The 18,509-nt window shown below is 41.0% G+C and overlaps 1 protein-coding gene across 1 annotated transcript in view; it reads left to right on the plus strand.

The window, feature by feature from the left end:
- LOC136871551 (uncharacterized) overlaps nt 1-18,509 on the plus strand; it is a 209,331-nt gene that overhangs the window by 181,439 nt on the left and 9,383 nt on the right. Inside the window, exons 2-3 of the mRNA XM_067144990.2 lie at nt 11,592-11,901; nt 14,101-14,301. Of these exons, the coding sequence (XP_067001091.1) occupies nt 11,657-11,901; nt 14,101-14,301 (446 nt within the window). The 5' untranslated portion in view covers nt 11,592-11,656. The remainder of the gene's footprint in view (nt 1-11,591; nt 11,902-14,100; nt 14,302-18,509) is intronic.

An 18,509-nucleotide genomic window follows, 5' to 3' on the forward strand; every position in this document is an offset into this window, starting at 1 on the left:
CAAAAAAATTAGCTTCAGAAATTGGTCGTCTCTAAACATGAATTAATTAAAAAGTAGACTACGTTAAAACTCGAACACTACTTCTGCCTCTTTCTAGATGGATGCAAAGCTAGTTCGTCAGACGGCGAATATTTTCATAGTTATCACTATCTACAGGATGTGTAACAGCCTAAGGAAATTAATCATCTTCGTATCTTTCGTGGTTTGTATGCTGTATTCATTCCTCGAAGAGTCAAGAACTATTCCTCTAACGATTACTGTAAGGAGAGGCTAATGATTTCGGTAATTTGCCCTTTAAAACAAAAATCAGTCAAATCAGTGGGATATAGACTAAATCTAGAGTGGTCCCCGTCTGTCGTAAGGGTCGTGTGGTTGGTGACTCTAGGTGTTCTCAAATTGAGAACGTGGCTCCTTGCTGAGTCTAGCGTTACTTGTGTCAGGCTCCTCTTTTACATTTATCCTCTCCGACCTCCCTTTGGTCAACTCTTGATCTTTTCCGATCCCGACGGTATTAGAGCATTCGATACCTTAGGAGCCTTTCACTATCATACCCTTCGTGGTCCTTGCCTTTCTCTGGCCAATATCTTCATATTTCGAAGCAGGGCCTCTTTCCTTTTTCCCCTCGGATTAGTGTTAATAGAGGATGGTTGCCTAGTTGTACTTCCTCTTAAAACACCAGTGCTGAACGACAACGGCTCTGAACTTGGAAGCATGGAGAGCACCTAGCTGAAACCGGCATTATTCCACAGCTCCTCAGCTTCGTGTTTTCACTCTTTGTTAACCCTTGTTCTCTTTCGACCCTGATAAAGGCTATCGGGGCATAAGTAATCTTTCATTTTTACGCCCTTCATAGTTCTTCACTTTCGTTAGTGGTTCCTTCATCCTTCGAGTAGGAATTCTTCAAATTTAGTTGTACTTCCCCTTAAAAATAAAAATAAAAAACCTTCAGCCAAGTTTTGTTCTCTTGTAACTTCGATATTATTATGATTTCGAGGTCAAGGGAATCTTTCACTCTTTTCATGGTCATTTTTTCTCGATGCCTTCACTTCTGCCGCTTATGATAAAGTATTGAAAACCAACCGAAACCCCATGGCGCAATAGCCCCAGAGAGCCATGGTCTAATAAGCGACCGTTCTTCAGCCCGAAGGCGTGTAAATTACGAGGTGTCGTGTGGTCGGCACGACCAATCCTCTCGGCCGTTCTTATTGGTTTTCTAGACCGAGGCCGCTATCTCACCGTATAATAATTGCTCAATTATAATCACAGCAGCTGATGATCTCGAGCTTGTCCTCAGAACCAGGAAAAAATTCCTGACCTGGCCGGGAATCGAACCTGAGGTCTACGTATAAGAGACAGGACGCTAACCCTACCTCGCGGGCCTGCTTGGTGTTAAAAGTGGTAAATTTCAATTTATTTATTTATTTATTTATTTATTTATTTATTTATTTATTTTACAATAGGCTTTGCGTCCCACTGACACAGATAGGTCTTATGGCGACTCTGGTATAGGAAAGGGCTAGGAGTGGGGAGGAAGCGGCCTGGCCTTAACTAACGTACAGCCCCAGCATTTGCCTGGTGTGAAACCACGGAAAACCATCTTCAGGGCCGCCCCGAATGCAAACTTACAACTGCGCGCCCCTAATCGCACGGCCAACTCGCTCGTTAGTAGTAAATATGCTATCTAAGATTTCACGTAAAGAAAATAAATACCACCGCTACACTTAGCGAATATTACGAAATATTGCGAATTAATCACATTATAATCTCTCCAGACCACGAAATCCTCGTAGTGATGAGTTTTGAAGACACTTTCCATACCTTGCCCCAGTACAAACCATGTAGTGTACAATACATAATTGTAAAATACAGAAGTGTACGAATCAAACTGTAGGTTTAGGTTAGCAGAGTTTTATCAACAATATATTAGTCATAGCCATAGAAACGTTATTGAAATGTTATATACTGCTTATATCTAACGCATTTGGATATAATTTTTATGAAAATATTTTTACTTCCACATATGTAGTAGGTTTTTAATTATATTTAGAACTGAGAAATTTAAGAATTAAGTTAGGAAAATGCATACTTTCAATTGCAATTGTATCTGTCCATAACAAGGTTTGTTTTATATTTCCTTATTGTTTGGTTCACTATATAACAGTTTCCCCGTTTAAACGTTTAAAACAACAGTGAATTCACTGAAACCAAATGAGTAGGGCAGAACCTGTGGTCATATGCTCCAAACATTCTGTTCAACTTTCGAGAAGATACGAGAAACGTGTTTGGAATTCCTCGTTGAAGCAAGAAATAGGTAAAAATTCCTGTGATTATGCCTGAAAAGTGTAATATTATAGTAGAAAAAGTACGCTGGCCCCGTGGTGTAGGGGTAGCGTGCCTGCCTCTTACTCGGAGGCTGCGGGTTCGATTCCCGGCCAGGTCAGGGATTTTTACCTGGATCTGAGGGCTGGTTCGAGGTCCACTCAGCCTACGTGTTTAGAATTGAGGAGCTATCTGACGGGGAGACAGCGGGCGCGGTCTAGAAAGCAAAAAATAACGGCCGAGAAGATTCACCGTGCTGACCACACGACACCTCATAATGTGCTAACCTTCGGGCTGAGCAGCGGTCGCTTCGTAGGCCAAGGCCCTTCAAACGCTGTAGTGCCATGGGGTTAGTTTTGCTAGTTAGTGAAAAAGTACAGTTTTCCATTATTGTGCGTTTGGGATTGTTAGTCTTGGCCCTGAAGTGAGAGTTTTGCCCACATAAAGTATGTAAAACAACACAGATATGAATTACCTGGCTTGTTTGTCTGTCTGATCGGTCTCATTCGTGACTTCTGCGCTGTTTCTCATTTACTGGTTTCAGAACACTTCCACTTACATTTTTATCTACCAAAATATTAATATTTTATTGACACCCCGGTATCCCCTTCCTGTCGTAAGAGGCGACTGAAGTGGCCCCAGGGACTCTTAACTTGGGATCCCCCTGTGGGTGGGGGCGGTAGAATAACACCCACGGTATCCCCTGCCTGTCGTGAGAGGCGACTAATAGGGGCCCCAGGGGCTCTGAACATGGGAGCGTGGGTTGGCGACCACGGGGCCCTGAGCTGAGTCCTGGCATTGTTTCCACTTACCTGTGCCAGGTTCCTCACTTTCATCTATCCTATCCGACCTCTCTTGGTCAACTCTTGTTCTTTACCGACCCCGACGCTATTAGGTTTGCGAGGGCTAAGGAGTGTTTCATTTTCACGCCCTTCGTGGCCCTTGTCTTCCTTTGGCCGATACCTTCATTTTTCGAAGTGTCGGACTCCTTCCAATTTTCCCTCTGATTAGTGATATATAGAGGATGGTTACCTAGTTGTATTTCCTCTTAAAACAATAATCACCACCACCACCACCACTCTTAACTTGGGAAAGCGAGTTGGCGGTCACGGGGCCTTCACCTGAGTTCTGGCATTGCTTCCACTTACTTGTCCAAGCTGTTCACTTTCAACCCCCTGTGGGTGGGGGCAATAGAATAACACCCACGATATCTCCTGCCTGTTGTAAGAGGCGACCGAAAGGGGCCTCAGGGGCTCACAAATTGGGTTGGCGACCACTGGGGCCCTTAGTTGAGTCTTGGCATTGCTTCCAGTTACTTGAGCCAGTCTCCTCACTTTCATCTAGCCTATCCGACCTCCCTTGGTCAACTCTTGTTCTTTTCCGTCCCCGACAGTATGAGGTTTGCGAATTCTAAGGAGTCTTTCATTTTCACGCCCTTCGTGGCCCTTGTCTTTTCTTGGCCGTTACCTTCATTTTTCGAAGTTTCAGATCCCTTCCACCTTTTCCCTGTTATTAGTGTTAATAGAGGGTGGTTGCCCAGTTGCACTTCCTCTTAAAACAATAATCACCACCACAACCACTCTTTCTGGTTAGTGTTAAGAGAATATGGTTGCCCAGTTGTACTTCCTCTTAAAACAATAATCACCACTATCAGATTTAAAATATCCCTACGATAGGGATGTTCCTCTTATATCTAGCAACCCTGCTCACGAAAAGCACCGAAATACTGGACAGGTTTCGACGTTAGAAACAAATTAGGTGAGGAGTGCTGATTATAGATTTTATAGTCGAAATTCATACCTTTATATTTTTTTACAAGATTTATATTTTTAAGCAAACTCAGATTAAGATGTCCTTCTCCTCTACCCTATTCGGTAAATTATATAATGAAATGACTTTTAAATGATTTTCATAACTTTTCTCCTTTTATCAAATTATAACCCATATAATTATGTAAAAATTACTATTATAAAAATTATTCTTAGCATCACAGAAACTTTTAAGTGCTCTCCTGATGTGAAATATTCCAGGAACAGCCCAAATTCAGAGTAAGATACTTAGTAGCTTCTAATAAATGCCTGGAGAATAAATTATGTTATTAAGTCTACTCTCATCTTCTGCTCTAAGTGTATTAATAGTCACTATTATCATAATACTAGCTGAAGTACTCCTTCCCCGTACGTATTTATGAGCAAGAATAAAGTGGTTTAAATGTGTATCTTACAACACGCTCTTGTAGACAAATTTACGATCTTCTCATCGGGTACATATACCGTATGGATTACGTCCACTCTACACTCGAATAATTGAACAACTTGAAGGAAGATGAAAGAAGGTCCGAAACTTCGACAAATGAAGGTATCGGCAAAGGAAAGGGGAGATCAGTAGAGGGCAGGAAGGCCCCAGGGGCTCTTACTTTGGAGCGTGGGTTGGCAATCACGGGGCCTTTAGCTGATTCCTGACATTGCTCCCACTTACTCGTGCCAGTCTCCTCCCTTTCGTCTGTGCTATCCGACCTTCCTTGATCAACTCTTCTTCTTTTCCGACTCCGACCGCATTAGGTTTCTGAGATCTAGAATGTCTCTCATTTTCACGCCCTTCGTGTCCCTTGTGTTTCTTTGGCCGATGTCGTCATTTTTCGAAGTGTCGGATCCCTTCCATTTTTCCCCCTCTGATTAGTGCCATATAGATATGGTTGCCTCGTTGTACTTCCTCTTAAAACAATAATCACCACCACCACGTGAGGGCGGGAAAATGAAAGACTTTCTAGGCCGCGAATGCTCTTATAGCATTTGGGTCGTAAAAGAGCAAGAGTTGGTGAAGAAAGGTCGCACAAGAAGGATTACAGGAGGAGCCTAGCCCAAGTGACAACATAACGGACTTAGCTCGGGGCCCGTAGTCGTCACACCACGTCTCACAATAAAATGCGAGATTGTAAAGGATATAATAACAAAAATAGCTGAATAAAAGATGTAGATTCTAAGACTACGAAAAATAAAATGTGAAATCTAAATGAATACTAAACGTACACAAAATTTAAAAGATATAAACACAGAATATAAATATTGCACAATGACGATATGACATGATTAATTATAAACCCACTAAATATGAATACTAAACCTGCATAACATTAAAAAGAAACACGAAATATAATATCAGAGCACGTTAAATCCCGGACGCCAGGTCTCCATGGCGCCTAAACTTCTTTCTTTGGCGTCTTCTTTTTCGAGCGGAGTATAATCTCCCCCTTCATATATTTAATTACCGGTTTGGTGTCGCTGAACTACTGTATTCCAAAGTGATGTAATAATACATACCCCTAAATACTCCATACGATTTATCGAACTAGGTTGAAAAAAAGAATGAGGTTAGGTATCGGCGGGGTTCTTGGTAAGTATGGGCGATCTCTGCTATGATATTCATGTTATTAGCATTTTAAATAATAATAATAATAATAATAATAATAATAATAATAATAATAATAATAATAATAATAATAATAAACGCCGTATTTTTACGTAGTTCACACCCCCATTGGAGCACAGTCATATACATTAAAGCCTAATAGTATTAAATACAGTCAGCTTTTCAGCTTATTCTTCCACTCCCAACATTTTTTCATCCTCTCGGACCTGGCTGCCCTTTGGTTGTCAGGAATGGTATACTTCCTTCGTTCAAATGTTATGAGCTTGAATCGTTTTTATTCGTTAGAATCCTTTTCTCTTCTCTGCCTTCAATTTGGAGCATTGATAAATTTAATTCTTCTAAATCATTCATTAACTCTGTGAACCAAGTGTACTTTTATTTTATTTTTCCAGAAGTAACTAAGTAACTCCTTCACTAGTCGGGTTTCTGGCAGTCTGAATGCATTACAAAAAAGGCAATTCACCTTTTCGGCATTGGATCTATTATTGATTCGCTTTCACGATATAGCACTCCATTAGGTAATAATCTCCATTGGCCGTCAACTTGGTGTTTCTTATTTATGATTGTCCTGATGATTCTTCTATCTACTTTCTGCAACTTATCGGTTGTTGATTTAATGTTCAATTTGAAGATTGTTTCACTAGCATAAGTTGTTTCGGGTTTTACAACTGTATTGTAATGTCGAAATTCAGCATTCATGGATATATATATTTTATAAGTTGGCCAGGTGATTTGCTGTGCTGTTTTCAGTTTAGATGTTCTGCTGTCGATCGATGTCTTCTTTTGTGTTCCAGGTTATAATTTCCCCAAGATATTTGAACATATTCACAATCTTAATTTGTTTGCCATTGTATTATATAAGCAATAGAAAAAAGATTAGAGTTAATTACGAACGTTTGGGTGTAGAGAAAACTTCTCGTAAAGAAAGTATTACTGACGTAGAAATAACTCAAATATACTCCTTGTGTAAATGACACGAATAATATCGTGCGATGCGCCTTTACTATCAAAATAGAATCTATTTTGCTAGTAAAATGATTATTTCAACAAACTTTTACTTTAAAGTGAAATTGAACGTAATCTCGCGGGATTTATTTCCGTTTGTTGACAGCATACAGAGCTCCTATTCATGTGCATGGACACAATAGGCACAATAAGGATGCCTTGTAAATCAGCCTCTGGATTCCTCCTTGTATAATATTTGTTTTAGGTACATAATGTTTAATTTTTAAGTTATTAATCCTTGAACATGGCAGACTAATACATACAAAAGAATTGTACAATTTGGTGTTGTCGACGATATTCACTTTGCTATTACATTTTACAAGTTTCTTAGAAGAGTATCACATATAAGTATGCAACAATTGGCTAGTATTGTATACATAGTGGCATGTCTTACTTAGTCCAGTGTCTTCTTGTCTTTACATTTTGTGGTAACTTGTAGTGTATAAAACTATAAAATCACAATACATATTGCTATTACTACCATCTCTTCTTCTTATTTTTAGAAGGCTACACGGCTGTACGTTAAAGATGCAAGTACTAGAAAAACTACCTGGCTCCTAGGTTTGAGTGTTGGCTCCTAGATTTAAAAACATTTGTCATGGCCTGATAATTTGATGATGATGATGATGATAGTCTAATTAAAATGGCTGAGTAAATATACAGGCCACAGCAGTTCTCAAATATGGATAAGCACGCATAGCACTCTCAACAATACAACTGTACAATCCAAACACTTTCCGCAGAATGGCGCGCTTATTCTTCAGCTGGCCTGTAAACAAACGAGCGACGACTTTACACGAATTACGACGAATATAGTTTCACGTGACCTCCTACTTAAGTGCGAAATGAGTAGCCTATTCATAAGTGAAGGCGACTACAGCCAAAAAAAAAAAAAAAAAGAAAGCCGAATTTTCCCAAAATCCATTAGAGTGACGAAGAAAATTCAAATGACGTTTCTTGTAGAAAATTTAATTTCAAAGCCACATAGTGCACTTCATTTTTCGATAGGGCCAACTGTTTACACGTTATTTAGTTCGTGTAGAGCAATAAACGCCCAAATTAGGGACATACCCCTGTAAAATTTACGCTGAAATGTATCAAAATCAAACGGCATGAATCGGGACTTCAAGCTATATCCTTACCAAATTGCAGCTCAATTGACCCAGTAGTTTACGAGCCTGTCCGAAACAAAGAAACAAACAAACAAACAAACAAATAAGCAGACAGACACCATCTCATTTTTATTAATAGTACTAGCTGTAGTATACGTCGTTGACGGGACAATCATATAGCATGTGCAAAGTTATCTAACGCCCCAACTACTTTCCGCCGATATTCAGGCATGCTGTTTTACTCGGGACGGAAAAGTAGTCTCATCTATCGGAGATGAGTGGCACCACATCACAACAATGGTCAATTTAATATTGCTATTGATCAGTATGCATTCACATTTAGTTTTCTTCCGACTCTGTGATATTACGGTATCTAATGTGAAGCTAGTCAGTCCTTCCTTTTTTCACGACTCCCTCTTGTCTTATTCTTCGAGCGATCGTCCTTTTACGGTTTTTCTCAATTTTTATAATCATCTTCACAATTTTCCTCGTCAATAAGGACCAATGACCAAGCGGTTTTACACCTAAAGACAATCATGACAAAATCCATCGTTATTTAACTCGATTGAACAATATTTCCATGTTAACAATGCTCGGCATTGGTATGGACTGAGTAACAAAAGTCTTAAATTCATCAATTCTAATATCATAGTCGGTACAGAAAAACTGTAAGGCGTACATGATCGGAAATTGTGCCCATAATTTTACTATGTACTACTTCTCGATAGGATTAATGGCATAGGTATTTAAACATTCAATTTTAGGTGCCTTCTCCAAAACAGCCCTCTCAAACGCCCAAAATCTCACGCGTGCAAACTGAGGCGCGGAGGTCCTATGCACAGTGCATCGGTCTCACTCGGCTCAGCTCGGCTCGGTCCAGCGCGTCGTCTCGGGGCGACTCGACTAAGCTCGGCTCGGATTTGGAGCGCTACGGAGCAAGTGAGGAAGAGGGAGACAGGCGGAGTGAGAGAGGCAGGCGTGGGGAAAGAGAGAGACAGCGCTATTGCTCCAAATCAAGGAGTGGGGGTCTGCACTCTGGTCAACCAAGCGAAGTCGTCTTTTGCACCATGCAACGCGCAGTGCACTAGTGCATGCACCCTGGGAAGCCCTGTCTTAAACTATAATTTCATCCACCGTGAATTAAATTTATGTATAGCCTAGGCTGTAGGGCCTCATTCCCTTATGTTCATTCCCGGGTTCGATTCCCGGCAGGGTCGAGAATTTTAACCATCATAGTTAATTTCGCTGGCACGGGGGCTGGATGTGTCGTCTTCATCTTCATTTCACCCTTTATCACGACGCTCAGATCGCCTACAGGTGTCATATCAGAAAGACCTGCACCTGGCGAGCAATCCCGGCAATCCCGGCATTAAAAGCTATACGCGATTTCATTTCATTTATATAATATGGGGTCCAAAGTTATTAATACTAGAATTATTAACTTTTTTTGTGTTTTCATGCTGTAGTAGAGCGAGGTCGGCGTCAGACTACCAAACCGCTGGTCCATGTTCGATTCCTGGTCGTGGCTTCTTTTCTCTTGTTTTCATTCAAATCATTTTTCGGTGAATCTGATAATATTCTGATAGGCCTGATCAGAATAGTTTGCTTTGTCTTTTTCTGAAGTACTGTAAAAGTTGGGAGGTGTGATTGATAATCAAATTAGTATACTATATATTATGTACTTTGCGTACATTTATTTTCACTATGTATAAACATATTATTGCGTAATCTTAACTGATCGTCTATTCGTGAGCATTCTCGCAATCACTGGGGTGAAACGTATCATAGAAACAGGCAAAAAAATGTTTCTCACACCATGCGCAATAAACGAACTAAATCCCGTCGTATTGTCATGTTTTCCGGTACATTGTTCCTGGAAAACATATCTGATTCATGTTGCTAAACACAGATCTATCAGATATTAACTTTGGAAATGAGAGGAAAAATTACATATTAGTGGCATTCTTAGTTTTTCATTTACATCAAATACCTTCTAACAGCACTTGTTGGGCCGATGACCTAGATGTTAGTCCAATTTTAACAACAAACAAACAACAAGCAACAGCACTTGTTGTAATTTTCAACCTCTAGTTAAAACCACCAGGGGGCTGCCTGGCCGAGGCGGTAAAGACGTGCTCGGACCGCCCGGAAGGACGTGGGTTCGAATCCCCGTCAGGAAGTCGTTAAATTTAAGAAACGAGATTTCCACTTCCGGAGGTGCATATGGCCTTGAGGTTCACTCAGCCTACACCAAAAATGAGTACCAGGTTAATTCCTGGGGGCAAAGGCGGCCGGGCGTAGAGCTAACCACTCTACCGCACCACGTGCCGAGGTTAACAATGGTGGAAGCCTTTACCTTCCACTCCTTCAAGGGCCTTCATGCCCTGTACGGAAGTGACTTTCCTTTGCTTTTATTTAAAACCACTAAGTATAGAAGTACTGAAAATATTACTTGAAACATTATTTATCAGCACTTCTTGCACAAGCCAAAATTTCTTTGTCAGTCAGTAGATCCGGAACGTTTTTCCAAAGTTACTACAACCTGCCTCTTTGCACTTTCGAATATCATACTGTCGGCAACGGTTACGCTATGTATAGTTGAAACTAGATATCAGGACAACTGCGTATTGTGAAAATTCGTACCGATGACAATAACACGAAAATGCGTTCAGAGAGGAAACGAGACAATTTCGGGACAAATTACGTCCCGCACTGGACATTTACAAAATACCTTAAAATGCGGGATATACCGTAAAATGCGGGACGGTTGGTCGCCCTACTGAATTCTCTCTTGGAGAATGTATAAAAATAGTTCTAAGCTTTAATTTACCTCGAAGTTTTTAAGAATAACCATTTGCCTGAAAGAATTCCTCTATTTATCAGTAGGGTCAGGATTTTAAAAAATGCATATGCGCATATGCAAATACATATTTTGAGCGTTAGTGCATATATGTACGTGTTTTTCTCTTATGTGTGCTCGATTATCTAAGATTTCTGAACGAAATGAAAAATTTTATGAACTTTGTATGTTGTACATCCTTTGGCAACATGAGAAGCCTTCCCTTATCAAGGAAAAAGTTTTCAGTGTCGCAATACAAGCAGGTAGACTGATAATGACGCTTTTCACAATAGCTATTTCCTTCCTTCTGACATTACTCTTTCCTTCTCCGTACAGTAGCCTTCCGAGATTTGGTAAAACAAATGCGCTGAACTGTTAACTCGCTCTTTGTCTGCTGCAGTGTTTCACCTGATTAAACTGTAAAAATGCATAGATTTTTGCCAGACGAATGTTCAAGTATTACCCATTTACGTCCGTCGACGTAGAGCGATCATTTTCAGCGTATATTTTAATTCTGGCCAACAATAGAAAGTTATTGACACCTGCAAACGTTCAAAAACTGTTGGAACTTACTGAAATGCCTCATTTTGCAAGGAATTAAACATGTTTATCAACTTAACACTGAGTTAAAATTAAATAATGCGTCCGGTAATTGTATTTTATTTTTAGTGCATATTTTCGTGCATATTTACAACACTTTTAGTGAATATGAGCATGCGTATTTTCAGATTTTTAGTGCATATGAATCCGGGCCCTATTTATCAGGTCACGTGTTTATTTTTCTTCTGAGTAGATTAGCTGTGTTCTCCTTATCAATCTCTCACCCCACCACCAACCACCCAGTTTAAGAACTATATGTGCAGTAAATTGAATAATTTTCTGTTTAGGCCACCAGGAGGAAGGCTTCCTGTGCGTAGTGTGCTTCTCGGAGCTGACGTCCACACGTAACCTCATGGCAGAGCAGCTGGTGCAAACGGTCGGACGCCACATTCCAGGCTCCTTAGGAAATGGTAACCACCTTGCCGTCATCCCCAGCAGACCGCCCACGTTTATGACAAATAGCGCACACGGTAGTCGGACGTCCAGTAGCTGCAGCAGTAACACCAGTATTTGTAGCGAGCCCGGGGGAGCAAACTCCAGCAGTGATGAAGAAAATCGGATAATGTGTACAACAGAATACGACATGCTATCACACAGGTGAGCTACTATCATCCGCATGTTGGTAGGGGCGGTAGAATAACATCAACAGTATCCTCTGCCAGTCCTAAGAGGCAGCTAGAAGGGGGCCCAAGGACTTTTATCTTGGAAGCGTGGGTTGAAGACCACAGGTTTTTGTCTCCATTTTTGTTCAGAAAGGATGATTACTTAGTTGTACTTCCTCTTTAGACAGTAATCATCATCACCACCACCAGGGCGATAGAATAATCGTCGTCGGCGGCGGCTGCAACTTGTATCCGAGTAAACATATTCTTCAGCAGTTTACATTTTCACACTCACAATTCTGCAGCCCAATCTTGGCATGAAACATACGTCCACACAAATCACATGGAATGGCTGGGGCAAGGTGGGACTGAGTTTGTCGGAGCTTCCGTGCTTGTTGTTTATCCTCTTCACGTCATTGTCGTTCCTCTTCAAACATCATAACTGATGTAGAAACAGTGTGGCACCAAAGCGTACGATTCTCAGCAAGCGTATCCCAGGATTGAGTGTTAATTCCAGCTCTTTTACAGTACGTTGATCCTTGAGGCTCCATGAAGTCTTGTGCCGGAGCAGAGTTCACAACACAGGAGTTGATGAGGAAGCCTGGTTTCACTCGTGCGATGGACGTGCCCTGTCCATCTGAGACGGTGGCCAATGATGGTAGCCTCAGTGCTTATAACATGTGCTTTCTCAATAACTGCAAGCTTGGTAACTCGGTTCTCCCAATTGTTCAATATGGATCTAAGTTTATGCAGAAAAGCGCTCTAGCGTTTTGATATCCTGACGGTGGAGGGTCCAAGTTTCATAACCGTAAAAGAATGTTGATATGATAACAGCATGGTAAACTATGGTCTTGGTATGCATTGTAAGCTCCTTATTCATGAAGACACGACGGGATAAACGTCCAAATGCTGAGTGAGCAGCGCCAATTCTCCTATCCATATCTCGTGAGCAGTTAGCATTTGTTGAGAGGATACATCTTTGATACAAAAAGTGGTCAACCTGCTCCAGTGGAATATCCGCAATGGAGATATTGAAAGCTGGGACTTTCAACCCAGATGCAGGCTATACGAGTACTTTGGATTTTTGAATATTAATGGACAGACCAAAACGAACGCAAGCACTCTTGAAAGAACTGAATGACTGTTGCAGCTCCTCAGGTATGAGACCAGGTGCGGCAGCGTCATCTGCACATTCCAATTCGGTAACGGAGGAAGTCTTAGTAAGTTTCTGGGAGCGAAGTCTAGCCAGACTGAACAGCCCCCATCGAAGCGTTAGCTGACCTTTACGCCATGGTAGAATACTATACGCACGGTATCCCCTGCCTGTCGTAAGAGGCTATTAAAAGGTGCCCAAGGGGCTCTTAACTTGGAAGCATGAGTCGACAAATACGGGGCCCTTAATTGTTTCCACTTGTGCCAGGCTCCCCACTCTCTCTGTCCAGTCTGACCTCCTTGGCCAGCTCTTGTTCTCTTCTGACCCCAAAGGTTAGTGAGACCTAGGGTGTCTTTAATTTCCATGCCCTTCCTGACTCTTGTCGTTCTTTTACTGATACCTTCATTTTTCGAAGTCTCGAACCTATTCTGTTTTCATTCTGATTAGTGTTAATAGAAGATGGGTGCCGAGTTTTACTTCCTCTTAAAACAATAATCATTAATCACCACCACCACCACCAACATCCCCTGCCTGTCGAAAGAGGTGACTATACGGGGCCCCAGGGGCTCTTAACTTGGTAGCGTGGGTTGGCGATCACGGGGCCATTAGCTGAGTCCTGATATTGCTCCCTATTACGTTTTCCAGGCACCTATCCTATCCTATCTTCTTTGGTCAACTCTGACTCCTTTCCGACCCCGACAGTTTTAGAGCATTCGAGGCATTTCATTTTCACACCATTTGTGGCCTTTTTGTTTCTTTGGCCGATACCTCCATTTTTCGAAGTGTCGGATTCCTTCCATTGTTTCTTTCTGTTTAATGTTATATAAAGGGTGGTTGCCTAGTTGTTCTTTCTCTTAAAACAATAATCAACACCACCATCCTGCCTTAGCAGAATTCGTATATTGTGTATTATTAAAGTGGTGGTGATTACTGTTTTAGCAGGATGAATACTTATACAACCATCCCCTATGTATTATAAATTATACTTGTCAACCTACTTGAGGATTTTGGTCATCGCATAATCTGTAATTTTTGTTGCAGACCAATTCACTGTCCGAAGACACCCTGTCACAGCACGGTTGCCGTGGCGTCTCTCACCGCACATTTCACGTTCGATCATCCAGATGTGCCGCTGCTGACGGTGGACCCCGGAGTGAAGAGTCATCTATGGCTGTCGCCGTCTTCAATACCGCTCGAGGTCTCTCGCTGTGTGGCCCTCCTGCTCGTGTCGGGTCGTAGCAGGTAACTTCATTATAAAGTCGAAACCTTTTATTGAGACATCGCTCTTAAGGGCAGAAGTACGTGAGCGCCCACTGAAATAATGCTGAAAATTACCATAACATTTCTCACAAATATAACATGAAAGAAATACACCAATTTTACCATGTAAAGTCAAAGCCCTTCTGATTCTAATGGATTGCAGTTTCTAGTATTTAGACTTCTAGTTTCTTGTAAGGAATTTTCTGAATATGAGAAATGTTTTTAAGGTCTTATTGAAACATATCGTCATGTTGGTACACATTGCTCCTAAACTACCTAGAGATATGAAATTTTGCACACTCATGTATGACTGTACTGCGATACTAAAACTCTCGAATTTTTAATGTTGGTGTTAAACTGTTTTTTATAAACCTTCTTTTGTTGCTAAAAGTTACAATATTTTAAAATTAAATTTTAATTTATAACTGAAGACATAAATATTTATCAAATGTTAAAATTCTAGAGTTTCAAGACTTTCATGCATCTATGAATGTGTGGTGATAATTTGGAAGCAGTGGTACCAATACTTCAGTAGTAATGTGTACCAACAAGACGACATGTTTCAATAAGACCTTGAAAAATTTCTCATATTCAAAAGATTTCTTACAAGAAACTAGAAGTCTAAATACTATAAATTGCAATCCATTAGAATCAGAAGGGCTTTGACTTGACATGGTACAATTGGTGGATTTCTATATTTCATGTTATAATAGATATTATGAGAAATGTTACGGTAAGTTTCAGCATTCTTTCAGTGGGGGCTCACCTACTTCTGTCCTTAACGATGTATTGGATAAAACGTCTAAATCCTATATAATCAATGTATTTAAACAATCGTGTAGTACGACATCGCTTATTACGACATATCGTATAAATCGGCGTATTTCTTTATCACCTTTTAGGAGAAATGTATCGCCCATAACGTCCACTGTTGGTTTTTGTCTGTTACGCGTTTGGGGATTGCTAACAATGTAAAGCTTATTTTCAAACTCTGGTCTACAGTATTTTTCAAATCAGTCTGGTAAAGAATCAAGGCAAGTATCAATGTAAATATGTCACAAAAGAAACCCCCTGTGGGTGAGGGCGGTAGAATAGCACCTACGGTATCCATTGCCTGTCGTAAGAGGCGACTAAACGGGGCCACAGAGGCTCTGAACTTGGGAGCGTGGGCGTCAGCTGAGTCCTAGCATTGCTTTCACTTACTTTTGCCAGGCTCCTCACTTTCATCTATCCAATCCAACCTGCCTTGGTCAACACTTGTTCTTTTCCGACCTCGACGGTTTTAGAGCATTCGAGGCCCAGGGAGTTTCCTTTTCACACCGTTCGTGGCCCTTGTCTTTCTTTGGCCGATACCATCATTTTTCGAAGTGTCAGATGCCTTCCATATTTTCTCTCTGATTAGTGTTATATAGAGGATGATTGCCTAGTTGTAGGTACTTCATCTTAAAACAATAATCACCACCACCACTGTCACAAAAGAAAGGGAAAGTGTTTAATACTGAAGAAAAGTTACTCATAATATAGCGATTACAAAATGGGGAAAGAGACGTCAGCATCGTGAAGGAATTGAATGAATCACACTCAACGATTTCTACAATTTGGAAGGAGAGAGATAACATCTCATTTATTAGCCAAGAACGTGTGCGACATTATTGATCAATTTACAGTGTTGCTACTTTGCTTGCTTATTATTGCTGTACGTACCGCGTAAAGATTAGAAGATAATTCCCTTCAGTCCCACTGCACAAATACTGTATTGCAAATCATTTTACTTGCGTTTGTTGAATTTTCAACTTTATTCTGTAAACTAACCATGTAAGTATGCAGATATGAATTGTTAGCATTTTTAGCAACAACAACAACAACAACAAAAAAGAACGGTTAATGGGACTATCTCCTATAACGACGGTTACTGCGAAGTCGTTATAACCGGTTTCGAGCGTACTTCCTTTCGGAACACGTAAACTTGTTGAATAAAGCCTTACTTTCCCTATGATACAAAATTAAATTTATACCAGTGTAGAGTGTGCTTGAGCGTGACTCAGGGAATTCAAAGTCAATATCTCGAGCACGTTCCTTTACGAAGAAGAGACTGACTCTTATCAGTGTAGACGTATACATTCCGATCGGTATAGTAGTTGTTTCTTGGAGGAGACTGACTGCTTGACTGAATGTTCAACGGACTAGTCTTTGGCTCAGAAAGCTCTAGGCGCGACTCCCGCCTGGGACGAGCGTTTTAACTGCGTGCTGTTTATTCATCTGGCTCGGGGACTGGGTGTGGGTGTGTGTGTGTGTGTGTGTGCGTTCATCTTAATATAGTTTACACACCTATAAATAGGACTGGCGGCAAAAAGACTATCCGGCAGGAAAACTGGACCAAATCCACTTCATGTGCTAACCCCAATGAATTGAGGAGGCCAGGAAGAAGGAGTGATGGGTCGGAAAAGAACTGACGTAGTAAGACCATTGAAAGGCACAGGAAACATTCCAAAATCAAAGTAGAGCATTTTTTATAAATCTAAATACTGATGACCGGGTGTACCATTCTCGGTAAATATCAGGCGTTACGAAACCATGCTAAAACTCTACCGTGGTATTTTCATTAACCTGTTGCATCATTCTTAATACTTGGTTTTGAAACCGGGATTTCTTGACGCTCGTTATTCTCGATTTTATTTCCCAATAAATTGAGGAGGCCAGGGAGTTGATTAATGGCGTGTGGCCCCCGAAGAGGCCTGGTGCAGGTCTTTCGAGTTGACGCGTAAAGGCGACCTGCGCGTCTGTAAGGATGAGGCCCTACGTGTGATGAATTCTAATGCTGAAGAGGACCGTTGCCTACGTAATATACAAGGCCTGGAAGTACGGGCGATTTTCCGCCAGAATAGCGGGACCACGGCCGACTTGATGCGTCGCTCTAGCTACAGTAGCTCCTTACCGGCCTTGACAATTGGGTCCACGCCTGGTCCACGCACTGTAATCGGAGTAGTTACACAACTCGACACGTGGCGCTGGCGGCCGACCTATTTGCGGTAGAAATGCATACTTCTTTATGGAAAATATATTGACATTGGTTGCCGATTTATCGTAATTTAGAGCTATGGAGAATATTACATGGGTTAATACTGTTAAAATGATTAATCTTAAAGGTTACTTTCGTTGATATTTGCCAAAATGATGTCGTGAAATGAAACTGCGGGGAGATGACTTAGTCCAGCTGACGTTCTGATATGGACTCTGACTGCCGATGTATCTTCATTTAGGGAATAAAATAGTATGTTACATTGACTACTATTGTTAAAATGATTAATCCTGAAGGCTACTTTCATTGATATGTGCCAAAACAACGTCGTGAAATGAAACTGCGGATGATGGAGTAGTCCAACTTACGTTCCTTAATTATGAGGAATAATAGTAATCGTTTTTATTATCATGGCATTTAGATACATAGCAGAACTTACCACAATGCTTTTGTCTTCTGACGTTAATATTGAGATTAAGAGTCATTGTTCAATTAGAGTTTTAAAATTCTTCAAGCGCTGCTCTCAGGAAGGGGGCTGGACAAAACATAAGAGTCTTACTTTTTCCATATTCGTTGTATGCAGAACATAAATATTTTGACTCAAACATGTTTAAAGGTTAATTTCAATATATATAGTTTCAGATTACATTTCATTCATACCTTTCGCTAGAATATTAAATACCGGGCAAGCTGGCCATGCTAAATTCAGAAAATACATTTTACTTGAAATGCAGTAGGGTGGAACAAGTTGGCCGCGCGGCGTGGAGCTGTGAGTTGTGAGCTTGCATCCGGGAGATAGTGGGTTCGAACCCCACTGTCGGCAGCTCTGGAGATGGTTTTCCGTGGTTTCCCATTTTCACATCAGGCTGTACCTCAATTAAGGCCACGGCCGATTCCTTCCCACTGCTAGCCCTTTCCTATTCCGCCGGCGTCATAAGACCTATCTGTGTCGGTGCGACGTAAAACAAATAGCGAAAGAAGAAGAAGAAGAAGAAGAAGAAGAATCTTAAATAAAAATTCAGTGAGAGAAAAGTATTTTGAGTAAATAAAATGTAAACTGTTCTCTGCTCGATGATGATGATGATGCTTGTTGTCTAAAGGGGCCTAACATCTAGGTCATCGGCCCCATTGCTCAGGTAACAACACTTCATACGTTGGCCTTACCGTCATA

The sequence above is a fragment of the Anabrus simplex genome, chromosome 1, assembly GCF_040414725.1.
Source record: "Anabrus simplex isolate iqAnaSimp1 chromosome 1, ASM4041472v1, whole genome shotgun sequence".
NCBI classification, from domain to species: Eukaryota; Metazoa; Arthropoda; class Insecta; order Orthoptera; family Tettigoniidae; genus Anabrus; species Anabrus simplex.